The sequence below is a fragment of the Prionailurus bengalensis genome, chromosome D3 (assembly GCF_016509475.1).
Source record: "Prionailurus bengalensis isolate Pbe53 chromosome D3, Fcat_Pben_1.1_paternal_pri, whole genome shotgun sequence".
Taxonomy (NCBI): domain Eukaryota; kingdom Metazoa; phylum Chordata; class Mammalia; order Carnivora; family Felidae; genus Prionailurus; species Prionailurus bengalensis.
The window spans coordinates 5645825-5671643 of NC_057356.1; the positions used below are offsets into that span (position 1 = coordinate 5645825).

Genomic DNA, 25819 nt, shown 5'->3' on the forward strand with positions numbered 1-25819 from the left:
GTGAGGCTTAGAGAAAGGATGTCACCTCCGTATTCATGGAGTTAGCTGGAATTCAGACCAGCCCCGTTGGCCACAAATTTCACGTGACTCCTGTCACACTCCGGCCTTTGTGACTACGCCTTGGTGCCTGGAGGCCGGGGGCAGCAGGTTCCGCGGCCTAACTTCTGGGAAGCTCCTCTGGGCCCCCGGCCGATGCTGGGTGGGGCTAGATTGCTGGGTGGAAAACACCTCCCTGGGCCCTCCAGCGGCACTTACACCTTGAGCTCAGACTTCACAGCCTCCCTCTGAGGGTCCCTTGGGAAGGAAGGGATTGCAGGCTGTTGTAGCAGGGAGGGGGGAAGCCGCCCAGGGAGGGGGGTGGGGGCCGTCTCCCCTCTCCTGCCTTGAGCTGTTCCTTCTCATTCCCCTCCTGCTGGAACTCCCCTCCACTGGTCGGCTGGCCTCTACCGAGCCTGGTAGTTCCAGGCTGGCCTGGTGCTGTTGCAGGCGCTGGGTCCATGACGCTGGTCCCTCATGTCTGCCCCCTTCAGGAGATCTTAAGCAATTTGCAGGGAAAGACCCAGGCGTCTGTCTTGGGGAACTTGGAGGAGAGACCCGAAAACAGTGCCACTGCAGAGGCCTGGCCGACTCTGCCCGACGTCCAGGGTCGCAGTCCCTTGTAAAGCCTCACCCTTGCACGGGGGGAACCGGGGGGACCGTGTCACTCACCCCGCAGAGCAGCATGCTTGGCCAGGGGCCTTTTAAACCCCAGGAGGCAAATGGCCGTGTCCAAAACCAGCTTTGGTTGTCACGGTTGGAGTGGGGACTACGGACACCGGGTGGGTGTCAACCAGGGGTGTCACGGCAAAGACCCATCCGGCCCCCAACGAGTCCGAGCTCAGAGGAGGTCCCTGCCCACCCGAAGCTGGCGTTCTTGGTCCCTGTGCCCCTCGTGCGGTCGCCGTGCTCTCGGGGCAGGCGCCCCCTCCCCGGCCTCGTGTGTGCAGATGCAGCTTTCACAGTAGAGGCCCTGGGCCATCTCAGTGTGAGTTCTGCCTGCAAAACGGGCTCCTTACGGCGCCCCAACCCCAGCGGGATCGCCCCCTGGGCCTCTGCCAACGCGCCCCGCCTTCCTTTCTAGCTTCGATGGAGATGAACGAGAGTTCTCGCTGGACGGAGGAGGAGATGGAGACCGCCAAGAAAGGTGAGCGCCTCCGCGGCTCTGACCACTCTCGGTTTGCATCCGGGTCCTGAAGCTCACATGCTGGGGAGGGGGCGACCCACCGGGCCTTGAACGGGGGCCTCTGGTGCCATCCGGAGGGGCAGCCTCCGCTTTGGGGCGTCCTCAGACTCGTGCCGTTTCCCAGGAGTCTCGGTTTTGCCCTCTAGAGGAGGGGTCCGTGTGGCTGCGTCGCCGGGCTCCGCGGTGGGTCCCTTGGCGGTGTCGAGGCGTGGCTCGGAAACCGTGCGGCTCATGCTGTGTATGAGGTCAGCAGGCGGCTTCTGTTGCCTCTGGGCTCAGCGCACTGTGGCCCCGTAGACAGAGTGGCGGCAGCACACGTGGGCCTCGCGGAGGGGAGGCACAGAGCTTCCAGCAGCCACCACGGTGGGGTCACGGGGTCAGGCTGTAGCCCCCCACCCCCCCACTGGTGGCGTCCTCCCCCGGGAGGCGGGGCTACAGGGGGCTAGTGGCCACGTGCTGTGGTGCTGACCTTATGTCCTGCCTTAGAAGCCAGCTGTGTGTTCAGTGGAGCCGGAATAGCCGGGTCCTTCGCTTCCTGGCTCAGTGACCCAGCTCCGTGCCTCAGTTTCCCCACCTGTGACACAGGAGAGGCTTCCGGATTAACCGTGGGGGACTAGAGATTGCAGGCATCGAGGGTCCCGAGGGTGGCCCCTGCACTGTCGGGCTGCATCCTGTGGATCCCCCTTGTCCCCGGCCCACTCCTCCCCTGCCCGAGCCCAGTGCCGACAGGAAGGCTGAGGCCGGGTGGTGCCTGAGCCCCATGTGCCTGCCTGTTCTCACTTGCTTTGATCTCAGCCCCGAGATCAGGGGTGGCTCCCCTGTCCATCCCGATTCACAGAGGACGGAGTAAGGAGCGAGGCCAGGGTGGCCAGGGTCTCGGAGCTGATGTGTGGAGGGGCTGGGAGCAGGCCCGGGCCTCTGGCCCTCATCCTCCTGGCCCTACCAAGGCCTTGCCACTGACGTGCAGCCTCTGGCGCCCAGAGCTCCAGGACGTGACTCACAGAGCGATGGATGGCCTTTCTAGCGAGGGCCCTGGGCACACAGGGGCAGGCGAGTCTGAGGGCGGTGTGGCCTCCAGGCGGAGCCGGGACAGAGGCCGAGACGGGGCTGTCTGCCCTGCCCCCCACCCCCCACCCTGGGAAGGGGGCCTGAGTGCGCCACCCTGAAGTTTCAGAATCCTACCAGGAGCAGGCCCCTCCCCGCTGGCTCCTGTCTGGGCCCCCCCACCTTCCAGACTCCCGGCACTCGGGAGAGGCGCTGCCCCGGGAGGTGAGAGCTTCTCAGCAGGTCAGAGCAGGGCGCACGGGGGCCGGGCGGCGTCTCTGGCTTCAGGGCACAGGGGTGCCGTTCGCCCCACGGGGGGCCGCACTGTTGCTTTTGTCTGTCCTCCGTGCGCTTTGTGGTCCCAGTGCGGACGGCACCACTGAGCGCAAGAGGCTTCACTTTCACGGAGACCGCGCGATTTATTTTTTTTTCTCCTCCGCGTTTAATTCTGGCAAAATACGCAGAATGTAAATTTCGCTGTTTTGACTGTTCGAGAGCGTGCGATTGAGTGGCACAAAGGACATTCGCAGCCTTGTGCAGCCGTCCCCTCCGTCTCGTTCGGAGCGTTTTATCACCCCAGACGGAAACCCCGTGCCCACGGCTTGTCACACGCAGCCTCTGGCGTCCGCCGACCTTTCCGTCGCTGTGGGTTTGCCTGGTCTGGGCTCTCGCACGAGGGGCGTCCTACAGGACGTGCTTCTGCGTCTGGCTCCTCTCACTCGGCGTCGTGTTCCCGAGGTCCGTCCGCTCCGTCGCGTGGGGGCCTCGCTCCTTTTTACGGCGGAGCTCTATCCCGCCGTGCGGACGGACCGCGTCCCGTTGATGTGTTCGTTCATCCGTCGGCCGCTGGTCACGTGGTTGTTCCTACCTTTTGGCTACTGTGAACAGAGCTGCTGGGAACGTTTGCAATTGTTCGTGAGTCTCTGCCTTTGGCAGTGACTGTGCCCAGGCAGCTTCCCCCCCCCCCCCCCCGCCCCCGCCCCCGCCCCCGCCGGGAGTGAGGGGCTCCACGTGCACGCGCCTGGACCGCCAGCCCGTGCTCCCACGGCCCCTCACCCCCCGCAGCGTCTTCTGTTGTCACGGCAGCCCCGGCCCCGGCCCCCTCCCTGTTGCCTGGGAACCGGAGTCGGCCAAGTGGGCGGCTGTCCTCTCTCCCTCTGGGAAGGGCAGATCTGGGGACAGGGAGGTCGGCCGGGATGACTCACCAGCCGAGACGGGAGTGTGCCCCACTGTCTCAAGGTTGGGTCCTCACGGCGGCAGTGAGCTCATCCTGGGTCCTGCCCACGGAGACGGCGGCGCGAGAACCCCCCGGGGACCGCGCACGCCGAGGCCCTGCTCAGTGACATTTGTAATAATGCGATGAGCGCCGGCGTGCTCGTCTGCCGTGAATTACCGCAATCTGGACAATTACTGCTCAGGGTGGCTGCTAATGGCTGTGTGTTCCCGGCGGCGGTGGGAAGGGGCGGGGTAGGGAGGCAGGTGCCGGCAGCTCCAGCGGCTCTTCGAGAGGGGTGGGGGCGCGGGGGGTGGGGTGGGGCAGGAGGCTAGGAACGTTGTGGAGCCCCCTCCCCGCCCCTGTCCGGACCTCAGAAACCCAGGAAGGGACCCAAGGAACAGCTGCCCCAAGCAGATGGCACACGCTCATCCTCCTGCCCGTCCTTTCCATCGACCCTGTGCCTCACCCAGCGCAGGGCAGGGGTACCCGGAGATCAGCCAGCCCGGACCCTCCCCTGGGAGCCCCGGGAAGTAAGAAGCCAGCTGCCCCCAGGGCCTTGAGGGCACCGAGCCTGCCCAGAGCATCCCTGAAGACTGCCAGCGGCCTGGCCTGAAAGCTTGAGCTGCAGAGGGCCCCCCGTGCCTAGAGAGAAACCAGACCTTCTGGCTCTGTGACCTCAGGCAAGTCCATCGACCTCTCTGTGCCGTAGCTCCTTCATCGGTATGGTGGGAACTCGAGTGTCGCCCACTGTGTGAGTTTCCTGGAGCTCTGCCATGACAACGTAGAAACGTGGGGACTTAAACACAACAGAAGTGCATCCTCTCGCAGCTCTGGAAGCCAGAGGTCAAAGTTGAGGGCCGTGCTCCCTTTCAGGGCTCTAGGGAGGAGTCGTGCCTCGCCTGCTCCAGCCTCCAGAGGCCGCCTGATCCCTGGCGCTCCTTGGCTTGTGAGCACATCTCTTCCGGCTCTGCCTCTGTCTTCACGCGGCCGTGTTCCCTGTGTGTTTGTCCACATTCCCTTCTTCTTACAAGGACCGCCCCCCCCCCCAGTCCAGGATGACCTCATCTTAATTTGATCGTATCTGTAGAGAGTCTTTTACCAGTAAGGTCACCTTTATAGGCAGCAGGTGGATATGAAATTCGGAGGGAACACTGTTCAGGCCAGTGCAGCCCCCAGTGTGGTTCTGCTGGGGCAAGAAACAAGCAGACAAAAAACAGAAGAGCTTAGGGCGGTGATGTCGTAGGCAGGCCGAGTTCCCTGTCAGCCGGCCCCTCAGCCGTGCGCCCTCGGCCTGGCCCATCTCCGTCTTGGCCTCGTCTCTCTTGTGCTGTGGCCACGTGGCTAGGACGCCATCCCCCAGGGGCATCACACCATACATGTGTGGGTCTTAGTGCACAGCAGGCGCTCAGAGGTGGTAGGCCTGCAGTCTGATGCAGACACTTCGGAGCCTTTCTTGCGAGTTCAAGTCCCAGCTCTGCCCCCTAGGGGTGTGGCCCTGAACAAGCGCCCGCTCGTCTCGGGGCCCTGGCTCCCTGTGTGCACATCTCAGAAGTGGGCTGGAGGCAAATGACCTGCCAAGCAGGTGCAGAATGGCGCTTGGAGGAGGTTCCACCGGGCCAGAGAGGGTGCCCCGAAATAGGGGCCCTGGGGCTGGCACCCGGAGCACGACAAGATTGAGCGGCACCGTTAAGTACTTCTCAGCATTCCTGGGTGCAAAGAGCCGCTAAAGGCTTTACGTGTATTAAAGTCAGGTCATCCCGACCAGTTTTATGAAGCAGGTGCTGTTACCACTTCTTTTATTCAGATTTGGACACTGAGGCTCACAGAGGTTCAGTGAGCGGCCCAAGGCCACACAGCTATTAATTGGCGGAGCTGGAAGTTGAACCCAGATACTCTAGTAACAGAGTAGGAACGGGGCTGGTGTGAGGTGTGAATGAGTTCGTCCGTGGGGCTCGGCTGCTATTAATAAGATAGCGAGGGAGGGAAAGCATCCCAGCCGAAGGAACAGCATGCGCAAAGGCCCTGTGGCAGAGGCAGCGTGGTCGAGTAAGATGTTGACACGCAGAGTGACGGGGAGAGAGGGAAGAGGTGGAGAGGCCACTGAGATCTGGGCCTTAGCAGCCGTGGAGGAGGGTTTGGCGGTTTTTCTAAGAGCGTGGGGAGGGAGTGGGACAGCAGACACGGCAGCTGCAGGGGTCTAGGCGGGCAGGTGGTCACCTTCCCTTCTCATGTGCGTGCAGTCGGGGCTGCCTGCCCCGGAGCTCACAGCCAGTAGGGACCCAGCGTGTGGAGGAAGCGGCCTCCCCGGGATCGGGCGGCTCCGGGGAGCTGGCTGCCTGCCCCCAGGCTCAGCGCCATGCTGGGCAGGAGGGGCAGGCCAGGCGCTGGGCCGGGCCGGGCCGGGAGGCTCTAGCTCCCCTGGGAAAGGTCAGCCTGGCCTGGCTCGGAGTCTCGACCCAGCTGTGCGGGAGGCCCGGGGCTCTGCTGGCAGTGGCACACGCCGGCCCCCGGCGTCCTCGCCGCCTCGGTGGTGGGCGGGGCGCCGGCCGCGGAGGGGGCGGGGAAGCCCCTGGTCACGCCTTTCCAGACCAGCAGTGGGCGCTGGCCTGGCTCCCCGCTGCCAGCCCCTCCCTGGCCTCAAGTGGCCCGCCTGGCCACGGGAGAGAGGCCCGGTGAGCGAGCGAGCGAGCGAGCGGCCGGGGGCTCTGGGGTCCCGCGCGAGGCCCGCGGGCCGGATGGAGCTGAGGCGGGCCCCGGAACTCTCTCGGAAACTCCCGGGCCGCTCTGCCCGCAGGACTGGATCCCTGCCCCGCCCCCCACTTTCACGGAGAGCGAAGGAGAAACCGCTAATGGCTTTGCACCTCCAAAGTGCTTGTTGTGCACACTGGCTGGTTTAATTAGTTTTTACGGATGAAGAGTCTGAGGTTCGGGGAGGGGACGCGTGAGCCCCCCCGCCGCGGAGCTCGGGGAAAGCAGGCCCTCCTCCCCCCCTCCCCCCCTCCCCCCCACGCGTGTCCATCGCCGAAGCGCCCCGCGGCGGGGAGCACGGACGAGGGGCGGCGTGCGTGCTCCGCCTGGACCGCTGCGCGCGTGGCCCGCGAGCCCCGTGACACGCTGGGGGACACGCAGGGTGGCGCGGCGACTGGCGCACAGGGGCCGCTTCTGGGGGCGGGGCGAGCGAGGGCCCTGCGGGGACGGGGCCGCCCCTCCGAGTGGGTGCCTGAGGAGGGTCGACGCGTAGGGGTGGCGGTGCCGAGGGCCGTTGGAGGGGACGGACGGCGCGGCACCCCAGGGCCCACGCCGGCGAGCAGCACGCCCTTGGGCCGCTGCGGAGGTGCCGCGTCTCGGGCCGGTTGCGTCCCGACTCGGAGGCTTCTGGCGCGTGGCGGTTCGGAAGGAGGAGAAAGCCGGTTTCTGCGTGACCTCGTGGTGCGGGGCGGGCTCAGGGGGCAGAGGCTCCGGACGCCTCCGTTGGTCCTCGTCGGCCCCCTTGAAGACGCGGTGAGGCCCCTGCCAGCCCACCTTCACCCCTGGGAGGGAGAGGCACACAGCCGCGTCCAAGCCGGGGACCCCTCGCGGAGAGAGACGCGCGGCAGCGGGCACAGTCGCGATGAGGCCTGTTTGCGCGTGAATTGTTCCACCGGGCGAGTTCTGCACGGGTGTGAACGTCCACGTGTGCACGCCCGCACAGGCACACAGACGCGACTTCTGCTTTGCACATGGGAAAACTGAGGTCCGGAGGGCTGAGTGATGAGCCCCGGGGGTGAGCTCTCCGCCCTGCTCTGTGGGAAGACTGGGCGCTGAGCGCCTAAGGTGGCATTTTCCCAGAGTGGCAGGCAAGGCGACGTGGGGTCCCACCCAGGTGATTTCTTTTCATCCGAAGTGTCTGTTTGATCGTGTGTGAGGGGAAGAGGTTGCTACTTGACATTCTGCCGATGACTCTCGCGGATGTGATGAAACGGGCTAACGTAGGCATCAGGGCTGATTCTTAAAAGCATGGGCGGAAAGGGAAAGGTAGGTAAGTCAAAGTTCAGGTATGGAGCTGTCTAGCCAGGCTCCTCATGGGATTTCGGGGCTGGCCAGAGTTCTGGAAGCTCTGACATGCAGTCGGTGCCCGACAGGGTTGCCAGCTGAGTGGCTGAGTCCACATCCAACCCACCCAGGGCTTGGGGTTTCTGAAAGAAGGAAGTGCTATGACTCAGGACGAAGCCTGCCGGGAGTTTTTTCCTCTCCTTCGACAGTGTTTTGGGCAGAAAATTTTGTTTCACGAACCGGAGTTTCTTTTGGAAACGGCAGCTGGCAGGAGGGGTGTGGATGTGTCCCGCTTGCGGGCACCCTGTGCTCTCCATGGAGGGAACAGAAAGCCTCAGGGTAGGAAGGGGCTGGCTGGGGTTGGGGAGCCTGTGCCCCTTGCTGGGGTTGGGGAGCTAGCTGGGGGGCTAGCTTCCAGATGGAACAGCTGTGACATCCCCGGGACCAGGAGGACTTCCAGAACCCTCCCTACCTTGGGTATCGGAGCTCACCGGTGGTGGTGGTGGTGGTGAGCTGGGGATTCACAGACCTTCAGGGGAGAGCGCTGCCTGTGGCCGGGACCTCCAGAGGGAGCCGGGGCAGGGACGTGACAGGGACAGGGGCCTCTCTGGGGGCTGAGTCCCTGCTCCCGTGAGAACCGTTCATCACAGGCCCCTGCAAGGTGCATGGGAAGCTTCCCCCCCCACCCCCCCCCGCCCCGAGCTTGGCCAAGAGCAGACAGTGGCCCGGCCGAGCCCCCCCCCACCCCCACCCCCCCCAGCCATGATGCTGAGCCGCCTCTCCTGCAGTGAGCCCTGCGGCCACCCACTGTTCTTCGTCTCTTTCGGAGCTCCAAGTGTGTGACTCAGACCTCCTGGCTTGACTTCCTGTCTTGGTCAATTTCACTTCCTAGTTCCTGCCTCCTGACTTTTCAGAACGAAACTCTTTCCTTAGAAATTAGAAGTGGGGTCGGGGAATCCAGACCGCAGGGGACATCGGTACTATGTAGCCTTGGGGCGCAGGCCTGTGGGCACGGCCCTGGGCGTAGGAGGTGGGCACTGCCTCGGGCCTCGTCTAGCGAGGGTCCAGGGCACGCTGCTGGGATAAACGTTCGGTCCCCTCCTCTCAGGAGCTCCTTCCTGGGAGCCCGCGAGAGGTGGCCGACATCTGGTGGGCCCCCGCACCCAGACACTCCAGGTATCTGGAGCTGTGTTCGTTTGCCAAGTGCCTCCCACATGCCCGACAGTTGCAGGTGGAGAGACAGGACGGTCAGTGAGCAGTGGAGCCAAGCAGCTAATTTCGGGAGAGAGGTGCCCCGGAGGGAACAAAGTCTCGTGATGACAGGGCGGCTAGGACAGTGGCTTAGACGGACCGGTCAAGGAAGGCTTCTCCGAGGAGGTATCATTGGAGCAGAGGAAGACAGAGGCAGGGCTGTGAAAAAGCCGTGCAGGTCGAGGAAATAGCTAGTGCAAATGCCCTGGGTCCCACTCGAGGGCTGGGCATAAAAGGTGCCGGTGGCTGGAGTGAGTAAGGGGACAGGTAGGAATCGGGCCAGCCGGTGGGCGAGGCTGGCTCTGCGGGGCCTTGCGCCACACCGAGGACTTTGGGGTTTATTCTGAGAGGCCTGGGTCGCCATCAGGAGACTTTTAAGTAGAGGAGGGACACGACTGGATTGGCATTCTTAAAAGGCTCACTCGGACCTCCCTGCAGGGTGTGGAGCGAGGGGCTTTGGCGGAACGTCCTAGATCCCGGACATGGTTGAGATCCCAGCATGAGGGCTGGGCGCACACGGGCTTCAGGGCTGCCTGTTGTTCCTTGGGTTTCCGTGGGCAGGACGTAGAGGCTGAGGGCTGAAGGGACAGGCAGGTCATTGACCCTCGAGTTGGAGAAATCGGTCACGACCTGGATCTGGCTCCAAAGTTCAACCCCGTTAACTTTCAACCTCCCAGGAGCCGCCCACGACACCTCCAGCCACGACACCTCCAGCAGGTGTTTGTACGGGGTGGGGGGTGGGGGGGCGGACTGCTCTGGGTGTCAGGGGCGTCCGGGAGAGGGAAGGGAGAGGCAGCCGTGGTCCTGAGGCCCTAGGGCGGCCGAGCGCCGTTCGGGGACCCTGGCCCTTCCCCTGATCCTCAGTGGTCGGAGGTCTCATCTCATCCCCTCCGATCCCGAGCTTCCTCCCGGGAGTCCTGAGCCAGGCCCGCCCACCCACAGACCGGCGGGTGCTGGGAGGCGCGCGCGGCCCCCTTCCTGCGGTCCCGGGGCCTCCAGGGGGTCCCACGGAGGGCCCGCCGGCCGTCCGCCCTGGCAGCATCAGGCCGGGCGGGGGGGGGGGGGGGGACAGAGACCGCAGGTGGCGCTGGCGCAGGGGGATGACAGCGGAAGGGGCTGTTTGCTCCCCGTCTGCTGGGGTGGAGAAGCTCTGTTTTCCTGAACCCTCATCTGTTCTTACCGCTGCTGACGCCGCCACCGCCACGGATGGGGAGAGAGGGAGGGGGGAAGCGGGTGCCAAGTTGGCCCGCCCCTTCTGAACCTGGGCTTCTGCCACGCTCCCCCGCCCGCCCGCTCCCGCGAGCCTCCGTCTGGAGGTCACATTCAGCCCTGACGACGCGTCTCGCTGGGTCAGGCAGCAGGAAGATCGCGCCCGGGCGCGCAGTGAGGCTGCCCCGTCAGGCCCGGCTCTTCGGATTCCGCCCAGCGGGGGCGTCTGGGGACCGGGGGCCCCCTGGCCCGCACCCCTCGCCGAGCGTCCGTCCGGGGCGCACTTGTGCCCGGAGGAGCCTCGGGCACCGTGCGCCCTGGTGACGCCTGGCACGGGGCGCGAGCACACAACTGACCGCTTCCCACCGCCCGCCCCCGTGGGGAAGGGCACCTCGCGCACCCTCAGCCGCCTGCCGGGAGGGGGGAGGCGGTGTCAGGACCGCCGGTAGGAGCCCCGGGCCACCAGGGGCGGGCGGTGTGGAGCAGCTCTCCCCGCCCTCCTCCCAGCCTCCGCCCTCCCTCCCCCGCCCGCCACCGCCGCCGCCGTTGGACAGAAGGATGTGAGGCAGAGCTGAGCCGGAGCAGACGCCAGCCACAAGCCTGCTCCAGCCACAAACCTCGCGGAGCCGGCACCGCGGCCGCCCGGCCTCCCGCCTCCCGCCTCCCGCCTCCCGGCCCGGCCTGCTGCTCCCAGCTCCTCCCTGGAGCATCCTCCAAGCCGGATGTTTCCGGAAAACTTGGCCGAGGGGGAGACGCAGATGAGAGGATGTGAGTGAGGCCCCAGGAGGGGCTCGGGGGCGGCTTTGGGTGCTGGTGGCAGGGACTTGACTGGGGCCACCAGGCCGGGGACTCGGGAGTTTTGCACCCGCGGGGCCCCGTCCCCACCCTTTCTCTTGGGGCCCCTTCCCCCCTGCCTTTCTGGTTGTCAGGCTGAGGCTCTCGGGGAGGGAGGGCAGGACCCCAGAATGCTTGGGGCAGGCCCGGGGAGGTGGTGGGGGGGTCTTGGTTGGCACATGCTCAGAGGCGCTGTCTCTGGGTGGACGGGTGTTGTGGGGGGCTATCAGCTGGGTCTGGTTTCGGTGGCCTCTAAGGCATGGTGAGGTCTAAAGTGCTTGTCCCCGTGCCCGGCACCCTCAACCTGGGGAACAGGAACCAGAAGGGGGCCCCCTGGCCAGCGCTGTGAGGACACTCACCCCAGCCTTTCACACAGCAGCCAGGAAACCGAGGCCCGGAGAACAGAGGGGGTGGCTGATGTCGCACAGCACTTTCGAGGCAGGGCTTCTGGACAGCTGGTCCGGTGCTCCTTCGTGAGCCACCGCCGCCTTCGGGGAGGGCCGGGTGACCCCGCCACCCTCGTCAGCATCTCCTATTGCTGCTGCCACAAGTGGACCTGATTAGGACCCTGAACCCCTGCCAGCCTCCAAGCCACCTTTTTGCTTGTGTGCTGTTTGGAAATGTCCACCTTGCTAGGGTCCGGCTGCCCCCTGGGCCCTCGCTGTCCACCCCACCCCACCCCCCCCCCGCCCCATCCCACCCCAGCAGTCCCAGATGGGAGACCCGCCCTCTCCCGCCCGGGGTTCCTGCCCGACATGTCTGCCTGGGCTCTCTTGGCCCCGGCTGGGGAAATATAAATAAACTCGCGTCCCGTCGTCCTCAGCCAGGTTCTGTGGAAGTGGCAGCTGCTGCTGGCGCAGGCAGAGGGAAAGGTCAGGGGGCTGGGTTACACTTGATCCCATGCCCCAGCCCCCCCCTCCCCGCCTGTCCTTGAGGAACCCTGAGGAGCCGCCGTGGGGCCACGTGGCCCATAGCCTCCGCGGCGAAGCAGGTGGCCTGTCGGTCGGGCACCACCTCCAGCCTGCTGGGTCCCCGCTCCCGCGCGGCCCCTTGGCCTGTCCCCGGAAGCTCGTGAGTGGCCGTGACCCCTCGAGCCTCATGGCCTCGGCAGCGGGGCTGACATGGAACCGCGTCTTTGAAGGGCTTTGCAAACTCCGGGTCACTCGGCCACGTGACGTGGTGGTTTGTTGATGTTGTTTTTGTTGCAGTTTTATTTTCGTTAGAGCCTTGCACGTAGCAAGCAGTCGGCACCTGTTGGGGTGGGTGGGTGGATGGATGGATGGATGGATGGACGGACAGACGGACGAACGAATGACGGAAAATGCCAGCACACAGCCTGTTGGCTCCTCGTGCTCCTGCACCCCTGCAAAATTCCAATCTTCGCTTCCCTGCTTGCAGCTTGATTTGATTCAGGGAAAATGGCCTCAAACTTCGTTATGGGAGCTCTTTGGCCGTTAAAAGCCTAGCTCCGGGGCTCAGAGGCTGCTGTGCTCTCAGCAGTGTGAGTCAGGCTTCTTGCCTGCTGCCCTTGTGGGGGCCCAGTCCTGCCCCGCAGCCTGCCTCCTGCCCTCCCTGCCCAGGCTGACCTGGCCGCACGGGGCGTGCCCGTGTGTGCCAGGAGCTCTGTGGGCAGATGGACTGAGACCTGGGGCCAGGCTTCCCGGGTGCGGCTCCCACGTGCAGGGAGGGGGCCGCGTTTTTTGCCGAGTCTGGTACTGACGGCTTTGAAACTAGAGGCGGGTGTGGGGTTGGTGGGGGGGGGTGGGGGGCAGGTACAGCTCTGGCCTGGGTTTGTGCGACTGGAGAGAACTTTCTTGACCCAGGTGGCTCTGGGGCGGAGTCTGCCAGCTCCTGGGGACTTCTCCCCGTATCAGGAGTGTGTGCAGCTGTGAGAAGCTCACGGAGATGGGGCTCGTGTTTGGGGAGCAAGTCTGCTCCTAGCCCCTGAACCAGCCTTGCGGGCCCCAAGTCCATGCTGGGCCCCGGGCCCCGGATGTGCCCAGTTAACCCGGGTCAAGAGGCTCCTGGCTCCAGCTCACACCCCCCCGGACCGCACCCTCCCTCCCCTGCTCACGCGTTCCTTCCTTTTCCCTGGCCCTGGCCCGGTGCGGCCGGAAAACAGCCCTGTCTCCCGAGGCCTGAGGCCTCATCTGCAGCTGTGAGGGAGTGTCAGCGCTGGGTCACAACGGCCAGGGGAGGCAAGAGAGGTGGGAGCCCGGGCGGGGTCTGCGCCCCGGCCCCCAGGACCCTTGACGGTGGCCTTGGCGTGGGTGCACCCGGGGCGGGCACCTACCTGCACCTCCCGGGGCCGGGCCCCCACCCCCGCCTCTCTGGAGCGCCCCCGCCCTGCCCCCACCGTGTCCCCTGCCTGAGTCTCAGACCCAAGCAGGGAGCCTCAGGCCTGGTAATCAGAGCACTTTCTGCCTGGGGCTCCGGGCCGTGGGCACGGCCGCCCGCCCCCCTCACCTGCCGCCCTTCGCCACACAGGTCTTCTGGAACACGGCCGGAACTGGTCGGCCATCGCACGGATGGTGGGCTCCAAGACCGTGTCTCAGTGTAAGAACTTCTACTTCAACTACAAGAAGAGGCAGAACCTGGACGAGATCCTGCAGCAGCACAAGCTGAAGATGGTGAGCGCCCCCCCCCCCACCCCCCCGGTCCCCCGCTGCCCGCCTCCAGGGCCGCCTTGCCTAGGACACGGCCCCTGCGCCTCACGCTTAGTGGCACCCGTGGGACGGCTGCAGGGACGATCCGTGCCATAAATCCCCGTCTGGGCGCTGGGATGGCCCCACGTGCCCGGCGCGCCCTCGCGGTGCCCCACCTCCGCCGCCCTGCGCTCCCGGGTCCGACAGCTGGGGGGTGTGGGTCCAGCCACTGACTCACCAGGGGCTGCGACTGTCAGTGCATTGGAGTGGCGGCCCAGAGGCAGAAGGACCCCAGCCAGCGTCTCCCCCACCCCCGTTTGACCTCACGGCCTTCAGGCTGCCCCGGGGAGGGAAGGACAGGTGGGGGGGGTGGGCAGCAGGCCCAGCCCTGCCCTCCTCTAGGCGTCCTGCTGCCCTCAGGCCTCGAGGGGAGGCCAGGAGCACAGAAGGGGCGGGCTCACCTCGCCGAGTGCGTAAGTGGTCTCTACAGAGAGGCTTGCTTCCTCCACAGCTGTTACTGTGAACTGAGGGCCAGGTGGGGGCAGGCTCTTCCCTCCTTCTGTCTCTCTCTTTCTTTCCCTCCCTCTTTTCTTTCTTTTTCTTTCTTTCTTTTTCTTTCTTTCTTTCTTTCCTTCCTTCCTTCCTTCCTTCCTTCCTTCCTTCCTTCCTTCCTTCCTTCCTTCCTTCCTTTCTTTCTTCTCTCCCAACTGTCCTGTCTTTTCTTCTTTTCCTTTCTTTCCCTGACATGCCACACACCGTCACCATTTCCGATCTGGGGAAACCGAGGCTCAGCCGACTTGGGGTTTGAACCCACAACTGCATGATCTGGGGACCCATGCTCGTGATTACCAGGCCGCGTATTTCCTTGTAGATACGAAGGTGTAAGAAGGGGGGCACGCAGCTGTCCTCCCCAGGGAGCCCTCGCCGGCCCTCCCACCCGTGGGGCAGGTGCCTCTTGCTGGGTATAAAGTGTGGCAGCCTAGCCCACTGGGGTTCAGAAGGTGAACCGACTGCCGAGACCGCAGAGCGTGGCGGGCAGGTCGGGGACGGAATCACCCCGTTTGAGCCGTGCGTGAGCACTGTGTGGAATTTAAGGCCCGCCCCCCCGACCGGCCCCTCGAACGGGATTTTACTGCACTGAGTGTGTGAGCAGCTGCTGGCAGTTGGAGGCAGAGGAGACTGTTCGTGCCCCTGCGGGCAGGGCTGAGGCCGACCCTCGGTCTTCGGTTGGGCTCTCGTCCGTCCCCCGTTCCCGGTCACCTGTGGTGAGGCCAGGCCACCCTCACCTTCCCCACCTCCTGTTCAGACGGTCCCTGATGCTCCCTGAGCCACTGGCAGTGCCCTCGTCCTGGAGCAGCTCTGCTTTTCCCGGAGTTTCCAGGACTCTGGTGTCCGCAGGGAGGGAGACTCCGGGAGGGTTGAGGCCACACAGCACCTGTCTCTGACGGCTGCTGAAATCCTCAGGGCCCGGAGGGCGGCTGAGCCGGAACAGCCTGGAGGGGCTCGTGCCGGGGGTGGGGTTGGTGGGCAGCCTCTGTGCCCACCGGCTAGAGATGGACGGGCGAGGGGCGAGGGTGGTTCCCAGCATCTCCCAAGCACAGAGAGATGTCTTTCTGCTCCCTCCCCTCCCCCCCTCCCCCTTCCCCTCCCCCTCGGCCAGCCCCTGCTCCTCCCAGCAGCACGGACACAACCAGCCACAGCTCAGGCTGTCGGGTCACAGGCCTCCCCCTTCCCAGAGGTCCTCGGGGCACGGTCGCCCCGCACCCCGGGGACCCCAGGACTTGAGAGCATAGGTTGGAGGACCAGAGACCCCAGCAAGGTGGATGGTGCGGTGTGTAGGGTCAAGTCCCAGCTTGACGACTTGACGACTTGGTACCCGTGTGACCTTAGGTGGCAGCCTCATCCCACCGAACCTCAGTTTCCTCATCCGTAAAGTGGGGCCATAATGGCCGTTACCCAGAGAACTCAGGTGAAGACTGACTGGATGACCTTCTGTGCAGAACTGGGTGCCTGCTCTGTGAGGGTGACCGCCCCGTCTCCCGCTAGTGGCATTAATACTCCCTTTTCTTTTAAAGTCGCCGACCCTCTGTCCTTCCCGGGGGCGCTTGGGGGTGCTCTCTCTCAAATGGTGTGTGCAGAACAGCCATTGCAGGGGCTCTGGCCCCAGAGAGCTGCATTCTGATCCAATCCCGCCGCTTAGCAGCCGTGTGGCCTCGGGCGAGCGGCTTGTCCTCTCGGCGCTCGGTTTTCCCAGCTCTGCGATGGGCGCCATACGCGCGCCCACCCCGGAGGGCTATTGTGGCAGAGTCGTCTGTGAACGGACCCGAGGGCTCAGAACGGGGCCTGGCACGGGGCCGGCGCCCCGCAGGGGAGAGCTGCAGCCGGGGTGGCCCTCGTGGCCACCGGGTGCCCGGTGGCTGGGCTCTCGTGTCTCCCTGGGCGTCAGCTGGATGTGAGGTGCAGCTGCCCCGGGCCGACCGACGGGTTGGCCGCTCGACCTGCCAAGGCCAGCTGGCGGCCCGGCGCGGCGCAGGGCTCCGGGCGGGAGGGCACACGCCGCAGCCCCGCGGCAGCCTCAGCACTCGCGCCCCCGTTTCCTCCTCCGTAAAGCGGAGGGGAGACTAGGCCCCACCCTAGGGCGATGGGCTCTCGGTCAAGGGCGGCGCCTCGCCCCCCGTCGGCACGGGGAGCCGTGGGCATCCCGCGTCCGTGCGCTCAGTGGGCCTTTCTTGAGCGCCCACTGCGTGCCAGGCAGGCCGTGCGTGGGCTTCCCCTGCCGGGCGGAGGAACTGTACGGTTCCGTGGGGTCAGCGGGAGGCAGGCCTGGGCGCGAGGCGGGTGAGGCGTAGCTGCAGCGGTCCGCTGACCGAGGAGGCTGCCCGCCCGCCTTGTCGCCCGACCCCGCGCCCTGGCGGGTGGGTCTCACCAGGGGGATGGGGCGGGAGGCCAGGCTGGGGGGGGGGGGGTGGTCAGCTTCCCTTCGTGGGCCTGTCCTCCACCAGACGTGGCTCACGCGGGACTCAGCCGAGGGCGGTCGCGCTGGGTGAGCAGTGGACCGAGTGCGTGGGACCCGTAGATGGGGGTCAGCAGGCCGTGTGCTGAGGCCAGCCGATGGGGAGCCTTGCCGACCACTTACTGGTGAGGAAGGGTGATTCGGGAATGTGGGGCTGGCTCTGGTTCCCAGCTGACCTCGAGGGAGCAGTGGAGGGAGCAAGGCGAGCAGATATGGGGACCCGTCACGGGAGGCGGGGCTCAGCCCGTGTCCGGCCATCCTGCCAGTGGCCACCCGTGGTGCAGGGGTGAGTTCCCTGTCACTGTGGTATGCAAGCAGGCCTCACAAGATGCTGCTGACCTCCGCGACCTCTGCCTCCCGCCCTCCCCGGCCCTCCCCGGGCCTCAGGAGGAAGATACAGCCTCCTGGATCCCGAAGCAGCGGCAGCCGCGTCTGGCCACCGGCCAGGCCCCGCCTGGAGCTCAGGAAGATATGTCACCCTTGGCCGGTGCAGGAAGGAGCAGGGGAAGCGGGGGGTCAGTGGGTGTCCCCTCCCGCTTTACACCAGGCCTGGCCCGAGCACGGCCACGGGGCGACGTCAGCAGGAAGCAAGATGGGGCGGGCGGGCAGAGCGTGTCCCGGAGTTATGTAACATTTGGCATCGGGGACTTCTCCGAGGTTTTCCCTCCCCTCCTTCTGGCCGAAGGTTACCCTTTTCTCCCATCTGTGAATCCAGGCCCCGGGGCTCAGCTTCTGTGTTTCTGGCTGGCTGTCTGTCTCAGCCCAGGCCCCGCCTTGCCTTGTTTTCCTCCGTTGGCTGCTCTGTCCGAGGCTGCACAGGCCTGCGGAGGAAGACGGCCTGGGCAACCGAGTGCTACAACCTGGCCCGCATTCCGATCTGTGCCCCTCAACTCATGAGCCGTGTGATCTTGGGAAAGTGTCTTTGCCGCTCTGAGTCAGTATCTTTGTCTGTCAGGTTCGCTCATCTAAAGAAACAGTTCCAGAACATCTGTTCTGTAGGTGCTAGGCACCGTCCCAGGTATGCCCCGGATGCGACCGAGGACAAAGAGGCTGGCTCTTAAGGAACTCATTCTAGTTTGCGACACAGAGGAATACACGAATGATTTCTGGTTGCCGTCTGAAGGTGATAAGGTGACGGACGTAGTAGAGAGTGATTGATGGCGGAGGGGCAAGGATTAGCTGATTTTGACAGGGTACTAGGGGAGGCCTCTCGGAGGAGGTGATGTCTGAGTGAAGCCGTGATTTGAGGTGAGAAAGTGAGTCATGCCACTATCTAGGAGAAGGGTGTCCAGGTCGAGGAACGACCAGTGCAGAGGTCCTGTGGCCGGGGCCCTCTACGTATGTTTGCACAAGGAGGCTAGTGTGTTTGTTTCAGGGTGACCGAGGAGGGCAGGGGTGGATGAGCACGTTGGAGAGGTGGGTGGGGTCCGGATCTAGACCACGCAGGGCTGTGTGGAGTGAGGAGGACCTGGGGTTTTCTCTCAGGGGTTTCAGGAGCCCCTGGAGAGTCTGAAGCAGGGAGCAGCAGCCGTGCGCATCCCGTGACTCACCGCGTGGAAGACGCGTGGCACGTAGTAGGTGCTTAACGAACAGTGACCGCACTCGCTAATACGGCTCCGCCATGCAGCATCTCCTCCGGCACACGCGCCTCCTGACTCTGGGGCACGAGGCCACGTGTGGAAGGGTTTGGTGTATCCCCCAGACGCTCCGTGAGCCCCCGTCTCTCAGACCCCGTGCTGGCGTTTGAGTGTTGATGTCACGCGCATCCCGCTTGACCCAATGCGTCCCAGGCTGCCGGGCCCGGCGAACCCTCCCGGAGAGGCCTCGGGTCCCCAGGAGGACGTGCGTCCTGGCCAGACCCCCGGGAGCCCCTGTTCCCTGCGAGGCTCCAGGGTCGCAGAGTCCCCCCACCCCACCCCTCCCCCCCACCCTTCCTCCCCCCGGGCAGCCTGTCGCCTGCCTCACCCAGCCCGAGCTCATGAGTGAGTCCCTGTCCGCTAAAAATAGATGGGGGAAGAAGGGGGAACCCTCGGCCGCACCCACAGAACCCACATGCCACACAGCTTTCTCGTGCCTCCGTGGGCTCCAGCCGCGCCTCGGGGAGAAGCTCGGGGTTTGGGGCCGGGCCGGGCCAGCCCCCGGAGGCGGGTGGATGGTGGAGCTGGGCGTTCCCACGATGGCCAGGGGACGCTCGGCAGGGTGGGGCCACGGCCCTGGCCTCTTGGTGACGGAAACCGTGACTAACGGGCAAACGGACGTTTTCCTTTCCTCCCCGCGTTCCGAGCGGCTACGCTCAGAGGACCCCAATTCGCTCAGGAAGAAGGCAGGACAGGAAGCGAACCCACTCCCAGGCCGGGGCTGGGGTCTGGGGACCCTTCCGAGGCCCGTTCCCAGCCGGGCCGTGGGCCGTGGTGCGGGGCCGGGGCGGGCAGACCCTGCTGGTGCCTGGAGGTGGCGGGGCATTTGCCCCGAAGGTGGGCTGCCTGTTCACATTTTGGGGCGAGCGGCTTTCTGCTGGGGGCCGGGGGATCGGCGGAGGGGAGTTGCATGAGCTTCCTGTTTCCTGTAACAAAGCAGCGCAAACTAGGTGACTTGAAACAATAGAAATCTATTCTGTCACAATCCTGGAGGCAAAAATCCGAAAGTGAGGTGTCCGTAGGGCCCTGCTCCCTCCGAAGGCTCCAGGGAGAAGCCCGCCTTGCCCCTGCAGCCTCTGGGGCGGGGGGTGGGGAGGGGCAGTGTGGGACGTCCTTTGGCTTGTAGACACATGGCTCCCCGGTGTGCGGCCGGGTCCAAATTCCCCCCTTGTACAGACACCAGTCATACTGGACTCCGGGCCCACCCTAATCTAGCGTGACCTCATCTTAGCTAATTACATGTGCAAAGAGCTTCTTTCCAAATAAGGTCACGTTCAGAGGTTCGGGTGGACGTGAATTCTGGGGCACGGTGTTCAGCCCGGCCTGGGGGGCTTCACTGAGAGCCGTGGGCATGTCCGGGATAGCGGCAGAAAGGGCTCAGGCTGGGACCCTCCCCTCCTGTCACACCAGCCGTATGGGGACAGCCGTCCCCTCTTAGGAGCCAGTCCACCCCCTCTGGGGGTCCCTGGTCACCCCGAGACCCCAGCACACGCTGCCACCACACGTGCCCCAGCCCTGCCAGCCGTGTGTTTAAGCCCCAGACGCTGCCCATTCAGTCACTCAGGAAGTCGGCCAGCGGACGTGCTCTGAGCCTCCGCGGGGCGCAGCGTGGGAGGCAGAGACGGCCCCCCGGGGCGCCCAGCCCAGCGAGGTGCAGACGCGGGCTGCAGTGCGTGAGGAGTGGGTGCCCGAGTGGAGGGGTGGCCATCTGGCTCCGTGAGCAAAGGAGCCGGGCTTCCCGGGCCCGGGGTGCCGTGTGGAGGGATGTGAAGGGCGCCGCGGCGTGAGCCTCCTCTCTGTTCCTCCAACGCTCGGCTGGGTCCCACCTCCGGGGGCTGCACCTGGAACGCCATCCTCCGGGGCCTTGCCCGGCCAGCTCCCGCTGCGTGCTCAGACCCGGCTCGCGTGGCCCCTCCTCCGTGCGGCCCCCACCCTGTCTGATTCCATCCGCCCCGTATCCCCACCTCTGAGTCTCTCCTGAAGGGATGGGCCCTTTGCCGCTCTCCCTGACCGGAAGGTCTTGGTGGGCGGTGTCCCGGTCTGCCTCACTCACCGTGGGTCCTCAGCCTCCGCGCGGCGCCTGGCACACAGGAGGGGTGTCTGGAAAGGCCAGTGGGGTGAAATGGCGGGCTTCCCAAGCGGGGCTCGGTGAGGGGCGGACGCGACATGCGAGGAAAGGTTTCCCTCGTTCTTCCGCTCCACACGTAGTGGCCGTGCCTGGCAGGTGTCCTGTGGGGTGCCCTGCACGGTCACCGCTTAGCTGGGCTAGCCAGAGGGGCTGGAGAGTCACAGACGGTCCTTCCTCGCCTGTTCTAGAAGGGTGTCAGGGCAGCGGGCGTACGTGCATCTAGGACTTGACGGAAGATTAGAGCCCTCGGGAAAAATAACCACCGGCGTGCTCGGCCGCCGCAGTGAGATGTGGCCGGGGCGGGGGGGGGGGGGGTCGCCTGGTGGCCACGTGGCCGGGATCGCTGTCCGTCGCACCTGTGGCAAGGCCTCAGGCACAGGGAGTCCCCGAGCTGACAGCTGAGGGCCAGGCTCTCACCGCCACCGTCCCTGTGCCCCAGGAGAAGGAGAGGAATGCGCGGAGGAAGAAGAAGAAAGCCCCGGCTGCCGCCAGTGAGGAGGCCGCCTTCCCGCCCGCGGTGGAGGACGACGAGATGGAGGTGTCAGGAGGGAGCGGGAACGAGGAGGACGTGGCAGAGGAGGCGGAAGGTGAGGGGAAGAAACTGACCTGCCCTCCAACTGTCTGGGTTCTTCTGAGAAGAGGCTTGGCCTGCCTTGGAGGGGACGCGCGGGGATGGCGGGGATGGTGGGATGCTGTTGCTTCCAAGGGCCCCGCTTTGTAAGATGAACTTCCCGCCCCCCCTTCCTGGCACGACGCCCCTGAAGGCCCCGACCCTTGCTTAGCTGGACGTCTCCGCCTCACCCATCGCCTTCCTGCCCAGAGCCGACCCGGTTGCGGGCCCTCACGTTTCTGGCGAATGGAGCCTTTTGTCCTCCTGCCCCCGCCCGGGATGCCTTCCTGTCCCTCCTGTCCGCCTGCCTCTGCATTCAGACCCCCAGGTTTCTGCCGACACGGCGAGGGAAGGCGTGAGTCACCTCTTGGCTCCTCAGGCCGGGCCCGCAGATCAATCCAGGCGCTCCCAGCCCACAGTGCAGTCGTCAGCCCGAACCCTGCTTCCCGGTTGAGAACAGAGAATTGCGCTCGGTGGTTCCTGGAGACGACCGTGGTCGTCTCCACTTGGGCGTGGGTCTGCGGACCGAGCCTGGCCCCCGTGCTGGTGGCTCTGGGCCTCTCTGGGCCAAGTTGGTGAGAGGCCTGGCCAGTGGCCGGTGGAGGGCTGCAGACCCCTCTGGTCCTTGTGTTCTGGGTCCTGGCTTTACAGCCAGAAAGAAAAAAGGAAGCAGAAACCCAATCCCCTATTTAAATATCCTGCCAGCTAGCTGTCTGTGCGGACAGGATGCAGCCTCGGTGGGAAAGTAAAAGGAAGCCAGACTTCGGCTCGGCGTTAAGAGCAGAACAGACGGTGCCCAATAAGAGAGCTGTGTGGTAGTGAACTCCCCGTCACTTGTAGGGCTTACCTGCCCCATCAGGGTGGTGGGGGCGGGGGGAGGGCCGGTCTGGTGGAGCTGAGCTTCTGACCACCTGGTGGCTCTGAGAAGATCACGTGCAGCAGGGTAGAAAACCCCGCGCAAAGATGCGGGGTGACCGTCCCATCTCATGAGCTCGGAAACCGAGGCCCAGAGAGAGGAGAACCACTCTCACGGGGTGTCACGTAACTGGGAGACTTGGAGTCGGCCAGTCCAGCCAGCATCTGCTGTGTAACCCTGTCCCTTGTGACCAGGATGGGGGAGGTCAGGTAGGTTCTGGGTCAGGGCCCGAGGTTGCCCCGATGGAACCTTCTAGAAAGACCAGCCGGCCCCAGCAGCATGCCAGACCTCTCCAGGGGGCAGGCAGCGTCCAGGCAGAGATGAACCGCCTGGGGAGGGAGGAGTCAGCCTCCGATCAGCGTCTCTGTAGCGATCATGGTGTCGCCGTCGTAAACAGAGTAGCAGCCTTGAGTTAATCCCTTGAACTGTCACAGTGATCCAGTGGGATGGGTGCTCTGGTCACCCCGTTTACAGATGAAGAAACTGAGCCACAGAGCGGTCACCCAGGGCCTGCTTGCGGACCAGGGCTCAGACTGGTCGGACGTCTGGACCCCCGGGCCCTTTCCGGACCTACTGACTAGGCAGCACTTTGAGGGCGGGCCCCGCCATCCGAATCCTCACAACCCCCGTGCTTGCACGCACGCTCGCCCCTGAGGACTCCTCATGGGCAGAAGCCTCTCGATGAGGCAGAGGGCCTGGCTGTAAGTGCCCATTTTGTAGATGAGCAGACTGATGCTCCGGGAATTCAGGGATCTAGCCCCCTACACCCTGAAGTGTGTTATCTCAGAGCACAGGAGTGACATTGCTGGAGTCAGCAGGCAGGGGCAGACACACGGACACCGGGGTCAGCCCTCTCCTGCCCCCCTGCACTGTGGCCTGGGGCGCGTGACTCACGCTCGCTGTGCCTCAGTTTCCTCATCTGCAAAGGAGACGATGCTTGTGCCGGTATTGGTGGCTGCTGAGGACGTGAGTCCCGGGCATGAAGGGCTTTGTGCAGAGCTCAGCACCCACAGAGGCCCTGTGTTGCTGTTTCAGTTATTATTTCTGGAAGTGGTAGGGAGGGAGCTCCTCGAAGGGAGGTCAGAAGTGGGAGAGGCTGGGGGGCAGTGGGGGTCGTGAAGGCCGAAGGCCTCTGTCCGGGGCCACGGCAGCCCCGGCCGGCCCGGCTCTGTGGCTGGGCGCTGGGGTGGGGGGCCCGTCCTGCAGTCCTGGCCGCCTCTGAGGCCAGCACCCCCACCCCCGGGGTCCTGGGAACCCAGAGCCAGACGAGGCCAGTGACTTATCCAGAGACACCCAGGAGTGGGTGAGACTGGCGGGACCCCGTCATGGGCCAGGGCCGCTGCGGACCGTCGGGGCTGAAGGGAGAGGGTGCGTCGCTCCAAGCCGAGAGCTGCCATGGCTCCTCCCTGCCGCCTGCCGGGCCCCAGGCCCACTGCCCGCCCGCCTCCCTGGCCGCCTCCTCTCTCCCGCCTGCTTCTCCTGCCGCCTTGCTTCTAACCCTTCTCTCCCTTCCTTCCAGCCTTACACGCCTCTGGGAACGAGGTGCCCAGAGGGGAATGCAGTGGCCCAGGTACGAATGGAGCCATCTGGCCTGGGGGTGGGATAGGGTTAGGGCTGCCCGGGGGCACGGGGCATCCTGCGGTCGCCCGTCTTCAGGCGAGGGGCCCCAATTCTGTGAGCATGCCTCTGTGAGTGCCACCATTTGTGCTGTTGCTGCCTCTGTGCCCCTCCCTGGCTCAGTGTCTGTTCCCTGTGCTGTTCCCTGACACACTCGTGCACATCTGTACGCTCGGTTCCATCGTCTTGTTGGCTTTCACCGGTGCTTTCATTCGTGACTTTTATGTCGATTCATTCGCCAACAGCAAGTGCAGGGGTTCTCAAATGTCCCCGTTTCACACAAAGTGGGGGGAATCGAGACCCAAAGAAGTGGCAGGAGTGTGTTTCTTTAAGGCTGAAGAGCCCAGTCAGAGCCTAGCTGTCCTCGCCTTTCGTCTGTACCCACATTCGGCCACTCGAAGAACGTTGCTGTGCACCTGCTGTGTGCCAGGCCCTGTGGGATGGGGATGGGGGTGCTGAGGCTTTCCCCCCTTTCCCCTCAAGCTCCTCAGAGTTCATGGGCCCCTTTTATGTTGTCGTGGTGATGTAATAGCAGATCGTCACCGAGCGTCACCCTGTGCTGCCACACCTCCTGGCTCACTTGCCCTGTGAGCTGGGATTCGCTCTCCCCACTCTACAGATGGGGAAAGCGAGGCCCAGAGGTAACGCGCATTACCGTGGCCGGGCTTCCAGCGTGCGCGCAGACAGGGACGGAGCGCTCAGGCCGCAGCCCTGGCCGCACCGGGGTGCCGGCGACCCCAGGGCCCGGGCTCCGGGGTCGGCAGGGGGGCAGGGCAGGGTACCCAGGTGTGTAGGAGCCTTGATGGGGCAACTGCATCCTGAGATTGTGCTCTGGAGCCGGGACGGGCAGGTGTGGCCTCGAAGAAGGCCGCCCCTGCCTCTGCCCCTGTGCCCCCAGCACCACTCACGCTTCCTCCTCCCCACGCCTCCCGCAGCCACCGTCAACAACAGTTCTGACACCGAGAGCATCCCCTCCCCCCGCGCCGAGGCCGCCAAGGACGCGGGGCAGAACGGGCCCAAGCCCCCGCCTGCCCCAGGCGCCGACGTGCCAGCCCCTGAGCCGCCCACACCACCGCCGGAGGATGCGCTGGCCCCCGCCGAGCCCGCCCCGGCCCCCGAAGCCGCCGGCCCGCCCACGCCCCCACCGGCACCCCCATCGCCCACCGCACCCCCTCCTGTGGTCCCCAAGGAGGAGAAGGAAGAAGAGGTTGCCACGGCCCCCCTGGTGGCAGAGGAGGAGGAGCAGAAGCCCCCCGTGGCCCAGGAGCTGTCCGTGGACGTGGGCAAGCCAGAAGAGCCTGCCGAGGCGCCCCCCACAGAGCCCATCAAGAGCGAATGCAAAGAGGAGGCCCCGGAGGACGGGCCCCACAAGGGCAAAGGAGGCCCTGAGGCCAGCGTGGAGGCCGCCCCCGAGGGGGCCCTCAAGGTGGAGAAGAAAGAGGGCGGCGGCCCTGGGGGCAAAGCCCCCACGACCAAGGGAGCAGGGGCCCCCCAGGACAGCGACTCCAGCGCCACCTGCAGTGCGGACGAGGTGGATGAGCCCGAGGGGGGCGACAAGAACAGGTGAGCGGTGGGCACACCGGGAGGCGGCTTCTGTCCCCCGCAAAACCTCTGTGCCTGCCCTCGGGGAGTGCGGCGGCCCGGCTGCAGGAGGGGGCGGTCGAGGGGGAAGCGTGCCGGGCGGGGGCGGCGGGGGGGGGCTGGCTTCCGGGGCTGCAGCACGAAGCCCCGCGACCCGGGTGGCCGGAGGTGTGCCGGTGCGGCCGGGGCCCTGCCACTGTGCCGGCGGCTGGCCGTGCCCGGTGCTCTGCACCCCCACCGCTGCCTCCGTGTCCGTGTGCCGTTTTCCCCACGTTTCTTTTCCTTGCGAGGGCACCGTCCTGGGATTCGGGGCCACCCGGATGACCCCATCTGAACTCGATCACGTCTGCAAAGAGCCTGTTTTCCAAATTAGGTCACGTTCACAAGTCCCTGGCTGTTAGGACTTGAACGTGTTTGGGGTGGGGTGGGGGCGGGGGTCACAATTCCATCCTTAACAGGGCCGGTGCCAAGGCCCGGGGGTGGGAAGGAGCCCGTGTGCTGCGGGCGGAGTGCCGGAGTGACCCAGCGAGGGTCAGCTGGCCGTGCCAGCTCCTGGCCCCGTTCTCAGGGGAGTGCTCTGCTCAGCCGGCTGTGACTTAGGCTCTGAGAACAGCCAGCTGCCAACGCGGGGCGACGCGCGGGGGGTGAGAGAGGCCTGCCACGTCCCGGCGGACGGTGGTGCGGGTCTGCCTGAGGCTGCTGGTCGCAGGATCCCGAGGACACTGGCGGCTCCTGTCCCGTCCGCCAAGGGTCTGGGTGCAGGAACTTGGGGCCCGTGTCCTGGCTCCCAACGGATCGAGCTGTTGAGGCCGCTCTCCTGCTGGGGTGGCCTGGAGGGACCCCGTGCCGTTTCTGTTTGGACGC

At 65.5% G+C, this 25819-nt stretch overlaps 1 protein-coding gene across 39 annotated transcripts in view; it reads left to right on the plus strand.

Annotated features, from left to right (window-relative positions):
- Positions 1 to 25819, plus strand: part of NCOR2 (nuclear receptor corepressor 2) — a 211871-nt gene that overhangs the window by 145528 nt on the left and 40524 nt on the right. For 31 of the 39 annotated variants that reach the window (XM_043557333.1, XM_043557331.1, XM_043557336.1 and 28 more), the window contains 5 exons: positions 1121 to 1183; positions 13296 to 13438; positions 20671 to 20818; positions 23277 to 23327; positions 24310 to 24937. In XM_043557333.1, the coding sequence (XP_043413268.1) occupies positions 1121 to 1183; positions 13296 to 13438; positions 20671 to 20818; positions 23277 to 23327; positions 24310 to 24937 (1033 nt within the window). The remainder of the gene's footprint in view (positions 1 to 1120; positions 1184 to 13295; positions 13439 to 20670; positions 20819 to 23276; positions 23328 to 24309; positions 24938 to 25819) is intronic. The other 8 variants (XM_043557339.1, XM_043557361.1, XM_043557367.1 and 5 more) reach the window with 1 other exon arrangement.